Source organism: Dryas octopetala, chromosome 7 (assembly GCF_963921425.1).
Source record: "Dryas octopetala chromosome 7, drDryOcto1.1, whole genome shotgun sequence".
Classification (NCBI taxonomy): domain Eukaryota; kingdom Viridiplantae; phylum Streptophyta; class Magnoliopsida; order Rosales; family Rosaceae; genus Dryas; species Dryas octopetala.
In genome coordinates this window covers 19,403,616-19,418,403 of record NC_141372.1, presented here as the reverse complement: position 1 = coordinate 19,418,403, position 14,788 = coordinate 19,403,616, and the positions used below count along the sequence as shown (strand labels likewise).

The following is a 14,788-nucleotide window of genomic DNA, read 5'->3' as shown; positions in this document are numbered from 1 at the left end:
GGAGATGTGAGTTTGTCTAGTTTCATAAAGACTATAAATTTAATTGATCCCCTTGTAATAGTTTTGACTTAATAAACAAGCAATGTTAGAATCAAGCATTTACATGTTGCTGAATATCACTGGGCCAAAAAAAGGTTTCGCACTGCAACTGTGTATACACGAAAGGGCAATTGCATTCTCAGAGTGCTAAATACGAGCTCCTGTTTGACAATCAGGTTTTGACATGCAATCCAAAATTACCCAGTTTGACTAGTCTGGAAACGCGCCAGAGGCAGCATCTGTTGAAGAATCTGCCTCCTTCTTGGACACATGGAACTCTGCATGGGATTGAATGATAGGTCTACTGCATCCTCGTGCACAACTAGGGTTCCTATAAGGCATATTATTGCAGAGGCAAGCCCCTGCCCATGACATTATGTTTTTCAGCATCTCTTCTTAAATGAATGTATTTGTCTAGTCTAACATACCCAATTAATCTCTGCTAGTTTAAATTGGAGTGCCTGAATATTTACTAACGAACATGCACTTATTAACGTCTCAATAACTTAATTGTCATAATTTTCAGGATGCACACCGATACGTCATTTATTTACCAAACAATGCAGCCACGTATTCATATATACACAGTCACTTTACTCACATCCATAAACAACAGAACGAACAAAATGCATAAAATAAAATGGCCAAGCATACACTTCATCCATAGTACTTAGATTGAGTCTTAGTACAACAATAACCAAGCAGATACCCAAGAAGCAATTCTCACAACATGAAAACTGCAAAATTAATCAAGAGTAACAGCAATCTTCCTGATTGTAGCCTGCCAAGTTTAGTGACGTCACAACCAGTTTTGCACATTATAATTACATTTGTTAATACGGGGAGTAAATTTCATCAGGATCAGGTGACCACGATGAGTCAGATGGCCACCATGGACGCTAATTGGCAGGGGTGCAGTCTGGCGATGACTCTGAATGATAGTCGTTCCCAGGTTCTTCATCCACCAAATCCAGGGGTCTGGACTGTTGAGATAAATCAGGGGCAGCTGACTCTTGTGATGAATCCGCGACATTTGACACTCCGGTATCTTTGGGTGGTTGTGATGCCGAAACATTGGTGAATCCACAGTTCTTGTACTCATCTACCCATATCCAGCCATGGCAGTCAGCCTTACGCTAATACAAAACACATGCATTATGACATTTCAATGTTTTGGTTGCACAAATGGTCGGCCAAACTTAACAAAAACGTTCACTTACATTAGTCCCTTTGCATCCCCAGGCTGGGCGTTGATTACCTTCAAAATTGGCAATATATTGCATCGAACCATTGTTGTCACAGTACAAAAACATGACTTTAATTTCTGAACTTGAGCTATTTAGACATCAATGCATTACTAGATTTATTTCCTATTACAGTGAAATTGAAAAACAACAACAAAAAATACCAAGACGTTAATTTCTCTTACCTTCACAACTTTTGACACCATCACCTTTAAACCCAGCAGGACACTTGTATTTGACCTCTCCATCATCATGTTTAGAGAAATAATAGGAATTTAAAATAAATATATTTTCCAAGAGCAGAATGTTTGGTTTTTTTTTTTTGTTTTTTTTAAAAAAGGGAACACATAAAGATCACTTACCGTACAAGCAGAATATGCATGTCCATCTTGAGCTTCATGCCAACCACCTCCATTGTTTACCTTGCACCTCCCAGGCCCACTCGCTGGAAGCCAATGGTAATATTAATATATTGAAATACAATGTGCAACAAAAGGAAAACTTTTGCAAAGTGGAAGTATTCTAGCTATAATTTGATTAACATGAAGAAGAATATAAGCACTGAAATTTCAGTGCAGATTTCCATTGATCTGTAACCCATACATATATATTTTTAGAACTAAGTCTGCAATATCTAGATATAAACAACTAGGATCATTAAATCCTGATCAAACCTTTTGACCAACTTGAATGCAAAACCAGGAGCATTAAAAAAATCCACAATTTTTTTTAACCACACTTTTGCCTTCTCTATTTAATTTTCATGTCTTTTTTGACATAAACAAAAAATATATAGTTTTTTCGTTTTACCTTCACAGCTAGTGTAACCATCTCCTTTGAACTGCACACCATCAACTAGGGGGCACTCAAAAACCCTCCCACGAAATGTATCCTGAGTGTGCGACCTGAAGTCCCAAAGAAGAGGAGTTAAAATACACGATTTTCTGATTTGTCAAAAAGCATGTGATGAGCTAGTAAGTTATGATCTATACCTTGCAGGCTGTGAGGTTGGCTGCTTTATTTTGCCAGCAACCACCATTGTTATCCAAGCACGCATTCGTCTCAACATCTACCATGAATAAATAGTGAACACAACATTCAAGCCCAGAATGAAAAAATAACAAACAGATAATAAAACACCATACTAACAAGAGGGGCTTACCAGTACTCAAACAAACAGCTGGCTCAGTTGTCACAGTACAAAAGCAGCAATAAAAGTTATCAATTTTTCCTTCTTATGATGACATTTACATAGAAAACAAATTAAACAAAATAGATAAGAAAGTAAACATACCAGTATTCTCATCCTCAAATGCTCCTTCAACTGCAGAGTATGTTAATCAAAATATCAGTCTTCCTAGCTTTGTGGAACTCATTATAGTCCAATATGCATTAACACAATTCCTTGTAACTCAATACAGGCCAATCTGCATGACATGTTTGAAAATCTTTCCAATAATTCACACGCAACTACAAAAAAACTAATAAACCCCAATGCACAGTACGTACTAACTACCCTTGACATACAAACCTACAAAAGAAAACCATAACAAGTGATAAATTTAGTTGAAAGCTACAAATTGATCTGAACCAGCATCATCTAAGGAAAAGAAAAGGCTAAACATTTCTCAAGTATTATTCATATAAATTTCATCAAGTGTCCAATTACATCTGCTCTATTGCAAGTCAAAACCAACATATTCCCTTACTCATTGCAGTTCACTTAAAACATGCATCAAGACCTTACATAGCTTTATTAATTTCCAACTCCACAATTTACAATGATCCCAACCCAAAACATGTTCCTAAAAAAGAAAAATAGAAAATACTTCAACCATTAAAAGGAAAACCGCCAAAGTGATACAAGAGGTTCATACAAACAAAAAAAGTAGAAAGAAATACAACAAACCAAAACAACTACAAAGTAGAAACCCAATCCAGTAGACTTCTCATGTGAATTGGGTAGCCTAGGTAAACAAACACTTCAAAATTCCAAAAGCAAGCTAGTAACTCATTACCATACCTGCATATTCTCAGGAGAAGCCAACTGACAAAGAAATTCAGGGTTTTGCATCATTCCTCTTAAATGAGAACTGCAATCATTGATGCTATTTAATTGGGGGTTGGAGGCAAAAATCTGTTGTTGGGTAATGTTAAGAACAAGAATTTCACCATCAAGAGCCCATGTAAACAAAGTTCGAGTATCCTGTTTCAAAATCTCACCTCAATATATACACTTGGATATCTAATTATATTAGGAAAAAGGGAAGAAATAATTTTAGAACTAAGGATTAAGGAAGCATATCAAAAACTGGAACTTCAGGCCAGATTTTTTTTATTTTATTCTTGCCTCAGAACATCCAGCGGAATTAAGTGTTGATCTATAATACCAAATCATAAAGAAATTTATAAAACCAACACCAGATTCACATAGATACAGAGAACTACCAAAAACCTACAACAAAATTCAACCAAATATACTTTGATTGACAACATAAATAGATTTAAAAAAGAAAAAAATACAAAAACAAAAACAGATATTGAATTGAGATAGAAAGGCCGAGCATCTGATAGCGCCAGTGAGATCTACAAATTCAGTAGTACATAAAAGAACTGTGTTAAGGCTACGGTTTCTCACTCATATGTCCATAAATTTGTTGGAGGAGTTGGATATAGCAGCAACCAACCCATATCTCAATATTTGAGGATGCGAGTGGGTACGTCGATGATGGTGAGGTAAACAGGGCCACTGCCAGTAGGTAAGGACAAGGCTATTTCCTTGTCTTAGTCTTTTTTTGCACTCTCTGTGAGATGCAAAACCCAAATGCGGAGCCGAACATGCCCAAAAACCAAACTTGTAACTATCCCAAATGCAGAAGGAAAATAAAAACCCCAAAATGAAAAAAAAACCTTGATAAGCAGAAAATGGGAGACTCCAGTGTCGGACGAAGGTGTAGTTAATTTGAAGAAACAAACAAACCTAAGAAAACCCCTAATTTGAAGAAAAACATAAACCCCAAAAAAACCCCTAATTTGAAACCCTATTTCATAAAGAAGAAACCCAAGAGGATGAGGTAGAGAGAATGCTACAAAGCGAAAGAGAGGAGGGATAGCTTACCGAGAGAGTGAGAGACTGAGAGGGCGAGGGCGGCGAGAGAGGGTCTGGGTGAGGCTAGGTTATTTATTTTGAATGGAGAGTGAGATGAGCGAAAATTCTGTGTGATTTGGGTTTTACCATTTGTTTGATGCATCCCTCAAGAAAGTGGTAACTCAGTCAAGATTTGGTTACTTACCAAATCTTGACTACGAGTTACCACTTTCTTGAGGGATGCATCAAAAAAATGGTAACTTCAGAAAACTATCTAAAACCCAAGTTACTAGTTTCTTGATCTTATATTCAAGAATATGGTAACTTTACATCAAGAATGTGGTAACCACCTACGCATGCAACTGTATATAGATGAAAAGGCAATTGCATTCTTGGAGTATTAAATATAAGCTCCTGTTTGCCAATCAGGTTTGAACATGCAATCACAAAATTATATCTTGACAAAACTTACTATTTTCTTGATTTTTTTCTCAAGAAATGGTAAGTTACCATTTTCTTAATTGAAATTACCATTTTCTTCAACCAAACATCAAGAAAATGGTAACCAAATGAGTGGGGTAAAAAACGTTACCACTTTCTTGATCGTTCGACCAAGAAAATGGTAACTTGATTCAAGAATGTGGTAACCATGCCCAATCTTGACCAAACTTACCATTTTCTTGATCTTTTTTCTCAAGAAATGGTAAAATTTTCTCAAGAAATGGTAAGTTACCACATTCTTGATCAAAGTTACCATTTTCTTGAACCAATCATGAAGAAAATGGTAACCAAATCAGTCAAGCAAAACACGTTACCACTTTCTTGATCATTCGATCAAGAAAATGGTAACTTGGTTCAAGTATGTGGTAACCAAGGCCAATCTTGACCAAATTTACCACTTTCTTGATTTTTTTCCTCAAGAAATGGTAACATTTTCTCAAGAAATGGTAAGTTACCACATTCTTGATCAAAGTTACCATTTTGTTGAACCAAACATCAAGAAAATAGTAACCAAATCAGCCAAGCAAAACACGTTACCACTTTCTTGATCGATCGATCAAGAAAATGGTAATTTGGTTCAAGAATGTGGTAACCCAGCCCAAGCTTCACCAAACTTACCATTTTCTTGATTTTTTCCCTCAAGAAATGTTAACATTGGCTCAAGAAATGGTAAGTTACCATTTTGTTGATCCAAGTTACCATTTTCTTGATTCAATCCTCAACAAAATGGTAACCAAATCAGCCAAGCAAAAGACATTACCACTTTCTTGATTGTTCAATCAAGAAAATGGTAACTTTGATCAAAAAAGTGGTAACCAAGCCCAACCTTGACCAAAGTTACCATTTTTTTGATTTTTTTTCTCAAGAAATGGTAACGTTTTTTCCAAAAAATGGTAAGTTATCATTTTCTTGATCCAAGTTACCATTTTCTTGAACCAAACATCAAGACAATGGTAACATCATCAGTTGGCCAAAAATTGTGACGCACTGCAACTGTGTATAGACGAAAGAGCAATTGCATTCTCAGACAACTAAACATAAGCTCCTGTTTGACAATCAGGTTTTGACATGCAATCCCAAATTCTCAACAAAATTGCTTCTATAGTTATATACCAAGTTACCAACTATGAATTATAGTCTTAAGGTATAGTGTATTGGGTAAGTTATAGGATTTACAATTTGAAAAAAACACAGTAGGATTTAGGATATAGGATATAGGGTTTAAGTTTAAGTTTAAGTTTCTAAATTGACCGAAACCCAAACCAAGTGACTAAAGCCTATTAGTGAGGAACAAAAAATATTCATCACTAAAACCTATACTTTTTTGTGACCAAAGTCTTTCCTCACTAAAAAAATTGATTTATTGATGAACTATTCCATCCCAAAAATACCAAAATTTTGGTCACTAAAGGCCTATGTTTCATCACCATAGATGATGGTTCAGTGAGGAACATAAATATATTCATCCCTAAAATATGATGAGGTGGATCTGGTGGTTACATGAAATAGTGATCAAAATCTTCATTACTAAAACCTACCATTCCTTCACTAAAATATTGTAGATACATTTAGTGATAGAATTTGGTCACAAATTCGATTTTAATTACTATTTTAAACTCATTTTTTCAAAATTACAACATTAAATACATCCTGCTTTGTTTTCAATATAAGTAGCAACAGTAGATGTTAATACATTTCATTTCAAAATGACAAGTGACTAGTATTCGGATATCAAAGTTTATCCATCAAAACATGTACATCTCTCTCACAACTTAGATTTTAATAAAAAACCCAACAATGCAAATCTCTAGATACAAGATGTCCATTCCGAAGGCTTGTAATCTGTCCTTGAAATCTCAACAGCCTGCAAAGACGACAAATTTCAAATTGAATAACAAGGGTATATTATACAGATACATATCACCCATGTCACCACAAATAAGTCCTAAAGTCAAAGATCATTTCTGAAGCTTACCTGCATTCCTTCCATGCCATTGATTCCTACTCCAATATCAGCCTCTTGAATCATGCCAACATCATTTGCCCCATCTCCAATTGCCAAGGTTGTCCTTCCTGTATGTTTTTTTTTTTTTTTTTAAACCAAACGAGTAATCTGCAAAAATATAAGATTGATTTCAGGACACTCGTACGTATTTTGAAATGAAAAGATGGAATCGGCTTGTTTTTCTTAATTACAGAAGTTGGTAAGATGATAAAATTCAGTACAGAATATAAAAGAAGAAGAAGCCTTCTGTTTGCCTAACTTCTAAAATGAAGATTATATATAATAGACCTACCAAATCCTTCTGTTTTGTAGAGACCCTGCAGCATATAACAGAGGCACAATTAACAGCCAAAGGAAAGCACTGGTCCTTCACATCACTTCTCAGAGCAATTTGAAGGCCAGGGGTGCATCTTTACTGCCTTCTTCAAACTTGAATTTGTGAAAACTTTCGAGTTGGTTTAAATGTCTTCTTTCATATCCTGGAAACTAGAATAAACAAAATATGTGATTACCAACTCAACTTCTATTGAAGTTGGATGTTTAAGAAAATTGAAACTTACTATAGTCTCCTTAAAACTCAAAGTCAATTAATCCCATAACACATCTAAGTTTAAATGTTAAGTGTCTTAGAAACAAGTTCAAAAGGCCATTGCAAAATAGTTTTTACTTGTGTGCAAGTTAGTTACTGGGATGCATGTGAAAGGAAACAAGAATCCATAGCGCATATTTGCACAGCAGAACATGATTATGTTTCTTTGTTCCATTGAAACCTATGGGTATTCTCAAGCACACAACAGTAGAACGAAAACAAACCAAGAACCTAGAAGAGTACCATCGACAACTACTGATTTGAGCATGTTCTTTCTACTTTTCTCTGTTGTGCAAAAGAGATGACCACTAAAATGACATTAGGTGTGGATTGCCTCTTACAAGGAGAGAATCGATGAGAAGGAAACAGCGAAAGAGATCGAGCAGGAAATTAAGGGAGAAAGAGATTCAGTGAGAGTTTCGGACTGGGGATCTATACAAGAAATTTGACTATTTGAGTTTCTGAAACAATAATATATTAATTCATTTTCCTGCTCTCAACAAACAAACAAATTGTTGGCCAAAAACCAATAACAAAAGGAACTAAACAAAACTTTATGGACTTCTACAAAGCACAGAGGTCCAGCTATATGAAACTGATTCATTCCTAGCTACAAAGAAAGTATCATGCTACAATGAGTCCCTGCAGAGTTTTCAAAAGCCAATCTACTTCCCAGTGAAGCATCTCATTAATTCCCCCACAGTAACTTACCACCCATACTTGGAAGGTTGTCCATTGCTCACTCTCCACTACCATTGTTATTGCTGGCAGCTTTGTTTTTCCTTAGACCTCTCCTCTTCTCTTCCCTGCAGAAGTTGAAAGAGATCTAGTTATTGCCCATAACAAGACCCATGTCATTCGACTCATTCCAAACAAGACAAGGACAAGAAAGAACCATAGTTATATCAACTTGTTGGATGTGGCCTCATCAATATTAACTTACAAGCTACATTGGTTTTTAGGAAAGGCAAAGATGCATTTAATTTATTCTAATGATGAAAAGAGAATGGTCAACCATGGTGATAAATGAGAATGCATAATAAGTAAAAAAAATTAATGGAGATGTACCAGTAAGGAAACCCCTGATAGATTAATGGCCTTCAAGGAAAGAAGACCAAGAGTATTATAATAGCGTAGTTTTGCACAATACCAACTACATTTAAATTTTTGAGATCTCCAAAAGTGTCAATAACAAGAAAACCAAAGCATAGAGAGAAACAAGACCAAGAGTTAAAAAACTGGAGCTCAGTTCTGACGGTTTCTTTTTACTGTCGCACTAACCTTGAAAGTCCCACAAAAAATCTTCAAAAAAATGGAAGGTAGAGAACCAGGTGAAGCTACTTCGCCATCCGTTAGTCTAAAAACTATTGATAGCAGGTCTCTTTAACCCCATTATATACTATGCCCTCCCCCTAGTGTGTAGATGAATCCATGTACTCCTATTTCTGGGTTTCTAGGTTTCGAAACTCAGTGAGAGAGAGGGTCTGAGTTTTCTGGGATGCTGGGCGATGGACGTGCTAGGATGGGTTTCTGAGTTTTCTGCGTTTTTGGTGAGAGGATGGCGAAAGGGTGGCGAGAGGGCGAGGATTCAACGAGAGGGCGAGGACGGCGAGAGAGAGTCTGATCTTTCTGGGATGGGTTTCTGAGTTTTTGGTGAGAGGATGGCGAGATCGAGGATGGCGAGAGGGCGAGGATTCAGTGAGAGAGTGAGAGACCAAGAGGGCGAGGATTCAGTGAGAAAGTGAGAGACTGAGAGGGCGAGGGCGGCGAGAGAGAGTCTGGGTGAGGCTACGTTATTTATTTTGAATGGAGAGTGAAATGAGAGTGTCATTTGGGTTTTACCACTTTTTTGATGCATGCCTCAAGAAAGTGGTAACTCTCAGTCTTACCAAATCTTGACTAAGAGTTACCACTTTCTTGAGAGTTGTTTCAATGAGTGGTAACTTCACAAATGCTTAAAACCCAATTTATCACTTTCTTGATCTTTTATTCAAGAAAATGGTAACTTCACATCAAGAATGTGGTAACCACCTACGCATGCAACTGTATATAGACGAAAAGGCAATTGCCTTCTCCGAGTATTATATACAAGCTCCTGTTTGCCAATCGGGTTTGGACATGCAATCACAAAATTACATCTTGAACAAACTTACCATTTTTTTGATTTTGTTTTCAAGAATTGGTAACTTAATCTCAAGAAATGGTAATTTATTAGTTTCGGGATCGAAGTTACCATTTTCTTGAACCAAACATCAAGAAAATGGTAACCAAATCAGTGGGGCAAAAAACGTTACCACTTTCTTGATCATTCGTTTTTAAAATGGTAACTTGGTTCAAGAATGTGGTAACCAAGCCCAATGTTGACCAAAGTTACCATTTTCTTGATGTTTTTTCTCAAGAATTGGTTACATTTTCTCAATAAATGGTCAGTTACCACATTCTTGATCGAAGTTACCATTTTCTTGAACCAAACATCAAGAAAAGGGTAACCAAATCAGCCAACCAAAACACGTTACAACTTTCGTGATGGTTTGATCAAAAAAATGGTAACTTGGTTCAAGAATGTGGTAACCAAGCCTAAAATGTTATGATAATTGGAAACTTATACTAATTAATAGATTAAGCATAAAGATCAGCAGTCAAAAGCAATTTTGCACAGTAGTACAAATTTACTGATTTGTAAAAATGTTTTTAAATGCAAATTTTGAGAACAAAGGAAGAACCTCTAACTTACTGAGCAATACAGAAGTATCATCTACTAATTCAAAATGATCAGAATATTTTAATCAAAGTGTTTGATTAATCAGAGTGTTTTAATCATGAATCGATACCTACTAAAATCATAATCTATATAAGAAGGCAAAAAAGTGGAACCACTTTTCCACAGCACCCCTCGCCAAATAAAAAAAGAAAACCAGAAAGCCTAATCTCTTTTTTAAGAGACTCACAGTCGTGGCCCAAATGACTGCATGTCCATTTTACGTTGGACAATTGAATTGAGAAACCTCATGAATTAGCTTTCAAAATCAATTAAGCGACGTCTGTAGCCAGCTAAGTAGCTATATCTATACATAGTCAATATTCACCATTAAACCATCTTATTCTTGGGCATGTCATCAACTATTTAAGAAACCTGAAGATAAAATAAATGATTTCACAACATGTTTATGTGTTTATTAACATTATTGTTTAGGTAGAAACTTGCCAAAAGCAGACATAATATACAATGGATTTATAAAATTTTGGGGTCCTAAATATTCGACGGCCTGAGATATGTAAGTATCTCATTCATTTGCCTACTTTCAAGACCAGCCTTAGACATAACCAACCTTTCAAGGGTTGCAAACAAAATGAAATCAAGTCCATAACGAAAATCAAAGACTGCCATCTTTGCCAACATAAAGGGAAAAAATTAGCAAGCTTAAATTCACATGCATTAAGTGGGGGGAATTTGATAACAATGCCACCCCCAAAACAAACTCACAGGCTCGAGGACCTTGCAGGTCAATGCAGACGACCAAGCAAACGAAACCCAGGAAGAAAAACAGAAGGCAAGCAAGCAAACGCAATGAAAAGGCAAACAAAAAATATTTGATGCCGCGGACAAATATTGTAATGGATGAAAAGGTAAAATGTTATAATATTGTAATTAGATGAAAATGATGACATAAAATAGGCTGTGATTAAAATTGAAAAAATTAAACGAGCAAGTTAAAGTATTGAAACGTTATATCTAAAATATTATTTGGGATGCTTCAATAAAGATGACTTTGTTATCAAATTGCATACAATAAAAAACTGCATTTATGAATCACGTTTTTCATATCATTAAGAAAAGAGAGTGGTTGAGATTTGAATATATGCATAAATTAAATTTGAAATTTGAAGTGGAATAAAAGAACATAGCAATTATTTTCTTAATCCAGAAACATAATTGCAACAATACCTTGTCTTGCAGATCAAACACCTTCAGATTTACTTCTTTGAATGTGAATGTTGGTTTGCTTAACCCAGGAGTCCTTCATGGAAAAAAATAAATAAGTAAATAAAAGGGTCAAGCGAATGGGGAGCAGAGTCATAAACTTGTGGGCATACTTGTAATGAATTAATTAAGGAGACCGGGGTAAAAAAGAGTGGGTAGCCAAATATAATTAGCAGCAAATCAAGAACTGAGTGAAATTATGCACTTAAGCTACTGCTGACTTGAGGTTTCGTAATGGAAATATCTCAAAAATACCTTCTAGCTCGAGAGCAGCCCATAGTTTCACCTTTGAGAGAAAATATAAAAAACATTCATTTTCACCATTAGTATCCCTGTATCTTTTTTCCATAACTTGTACAAAATTGAAGTCATGCTAAGTTTCAAAAAATTATTGAGAACAAAAAAAAAAAAAAAACAATATACTAAGCTATAATCCTCTAGCTACAACTTTACGTTGAATATACATTCACATCCAAAAGAAAAAAGGTGGAGCATGAAAAGAACAACTGAAGGCTTACTGCATCATGAATGAATGTAATTGCACAACATATGGATAGCTACAAATTTCTGCCTGCAGTATCCATTGTTTGAACATGACAGAAAATAAAGAATACACCTGCTCCTCCTCAACATATAAAACACTCATACAAAAATTATAAATAAATAAAAGAAAAAAGCAACATTACCTCTGGGTGAGGAATCAAGAATTAAATAACCAATACCCACTTATTACAAACACTACAAAAATAACAGAAAACTACAATGAGAGAAACTAAAAGTATATTGAAAGTAAATTAGAATGACCTGTAGGCTTCTATGCCAAGTAAATTAACAATTAAGGGTACTTTCTTCTTTAAGAAAAGTTGAGACTATATTCTTCTTGTTGAATTGTTGAATCCTTGTTTTTCTTTCTTTAATAACTATTTTCTAGAGGGGAGGGGTAAACTGATAATGGATTCCCAAGATTGCTTTAAGACATGTAGTTGATTTGATAATGGAGTCATGATTGTGTTAAGACATCTAGATGCTCCTTGCAAAAAAAATTTCCGTTTTTTATCTCCAACATTCTGATACTAGTGATAATGAAGCAAAATGAATCAATTATCACCATTCGGATTGCATAAATCACATACAGTAAGGCTTCATAAAATTGCCCTTCACTTACGCCATCCCTGATCAGAAATATTTGCCATTCAAATAAGAACAGAGCAACCTAGTTGAAGGGTAACCCAAGTATTTTTTACAAACATGCAGTGCCAATGTTAATTTTTGTTGCACAGACTGACCTAGGAATACAAACATGTACCTGTAAAATATAATCCTTAGTGGCTTCTGCCCTGTTACCTTCCTACACGAAACCAGAAGATCCCTGGACAAAATAGAATATGATATTGAGATAGAATATTAACACCTTACAAAAAGATAAAATGGCAACAATTTCCATCAGGGAGTAGCATTATAGGCAAGCAGAATATCGAGGGAACAAATTGAAGGGTCTGTATGAGTTTAGACTTTGGGGAATATTGGTGTGCTTGCCTATGGGCAAGAGAAGGTTGGTACAAGCAAATGGGAGTGAACCAATGAAGTACTGACTATTTGAGAAAGTTCAAAAGAAGTGATTCTAGAGCTCTCATACCTCCTCATGCCACCACTGACTGTGCCACGAACAGGGTCGTCCCATGTTTTATATAAATCTTGAATGAGTTCCTGTCTTCGAGCTTCAGCACAAACTAATCCAACATATTTGGTCACTTCAGACCAATCCTGGGAAGCTACTACCTACAATAGTACAAACATCCATTAGCAACAAGGTCTCAACTTACATTGCCGAAAGAAGTTCCTGATGGTAAAGAATTTTACAGCAGCAATGGAGGGGCTGGAAGCTTCTCCATTCTCAGGGTGAGTCAAATCTGCTCCGATGGGACTTGGGGGACGAGTGTGCTATTTTTCAAAACAAGAAAAAGCTAACCTGTGTAACAGAGATTTAGAGGTTAACAGCTAAATATCTATAAAAAAAAGACATGTGCAACGCACATGTGACAGCAGGCAACCCTTTGGCTTAGCTTATAAGCTTCCTCTGTCTTTCTCTCTCCCTTATCTTTCAATTTCTGAAGTTTTCAAACAACTTCAACGTACCACAGACACTCTCTTCGCGCGCACTCTCCCTCCCACTCTCTCTTCGCGCGCACTCTCTCTTCAGCTTCCTCCTTTGCCGTTGTCGTCTTCTCAGCGCCCAAAGTTGGCAGGCATCTTCACCCACACTGAAGCGTACCTCATCCCTCGCCCTCCTTTGCCGTCGTCGTGGTCATCCTCTGTTCTGCCTTCTGCAATCAACATTTCAAGGTAATGGTCTTGTGCTATTCGCTGATTGTCTTGTGGGCTTGTGGTATTGCTTGATTGTCTTGTGGTCTTGTGGTATTGCTTGATTGTCTTGTGGGATCACTTATGCACATACATGAAACCCTGTGAATATCATTTTTGTTGGGTTAGCTCATTTGCGATGGTTTTGTCTGAAGTCTTGATTGAAGGTTACAATTTTGTTAGGATAGAAATGCAATTGCAATATTAAAATGGCAGAAAGGACCTACTGTTTGACAATTACGAATGAACTGCCAACTATGAAGTTAAATTTTGCAAAACCTATTTTGTTCAACTGTTATGCTCATTAATTTGCCTAGAAGGCCTGTGTCTTGCCAACTGATATTTTTTTTTTCACATGAACATAAAGCCACATAGAACTTGATATGACCTTAAATATTAATGCCATTGTTTCCATGGTCATTGTGTGAAATTATTTGTTCACTAATTATATTTTCAAATTTTTGGTTGTAACATGTTCTTATCTTATTTGAAGGAACGCATCTCCAATTCGATGTCCAACGAAATACCAATCCCCTCAAATCAAATCCCCGTACTAACGGGAGACAAGGACACCACCATGCCATCAGTTGCGCATGGTGCCTTTTTCCGATATCTGTATGTGATCATGTATTTTTCGTTTTAAATGACATTTGAAATACAGTGTGACTGGTAAATGATTGTTGTTTCATTGGTCAATGGTTTAGGCAAGTCCAGTCGGAGAGACTTAAGCAAGCTGGCAAGCTATTCAAGAACGACAAAAAGGTTGTTTTATTTAATTTTTTGTTGAGTTTATGGCCTATTGAATTTAAATGAACTGCCTATTTTCTATTATATTTGATGACTTAGCACTCAATTTTGACAGTGGAAGCAAGAAATGGCCACTCAATGGAAGGCACTGGATGCGAAGACCAAAGCAGAGTATTGTTTGAAGCCAAAGTTTAGTGAGGTTGTTGGGGAAGCGAGCGGCGCCACAATCAAG

General features: G+C 36.0%; 1 protein-coding gene across 1 annotated transcript; it reads right to left on the bottom strand.

Annotated features, from left to right (window-relative positions):
- Positions 1-647: 647 nt before the first annotated feature.
- Positions 648-13,785, bottom strand: LOC147280314 (uncharacterized). Its single transcript, XM_086252180.1, has 12 exons — positions 13,705-13,785; positions 13,309-13,389; positions 13,085-13,227; positions 12,755-12,817; positions 3,307-3,376; positions 2,578-2,607; positions 2,276-2,352; positions 2,094-2,188; positions 1,646-1,728; positions 1,469-1,525; positions 1,260-1,297; positions 648-1,175 (listed from the first exon to the last, which is right to left on the bottom strand). Exons 1-12 carry the CDS (start codon positions 13,783-13,785, stop codon positions 1,142-1,144), a joined length of 852 nt encoding a protein of 283 aa, XP_086108306.1. The 3' UTR covers positions 648-1,141.
- Positions 13,786-14,788: the final 1,003 nt, after the last annotated feature.

What these genes read in the sequence shown, in the direction of transcription:
- LOC147280314 (XM_086252180.1), bottom strand. Translation starts at nt 13,785, where the DNA reads ATGTTGATTGCAGAAGGCAGAACAGAGGATGACCACGACGACGGCAAA. An exon ending in CTTCTCCTGAGAATATGCAG is followed by an intron (nt 2,608 to 3,306) that starts GTATGGTAATGA and finishes CATACTCTGCAG; the next exon opens with TTGAAGGAGCATTTGAGGAT. An exon ending in GGGGATGCAAAGGGACTAAT is followed by an intron (nt 1,176 to 1,259) that starts GTAAGTGAACGT and finishes GTTTTGTATTAG; the next exon opens with CGTAAGGCTGACTGCCATGG.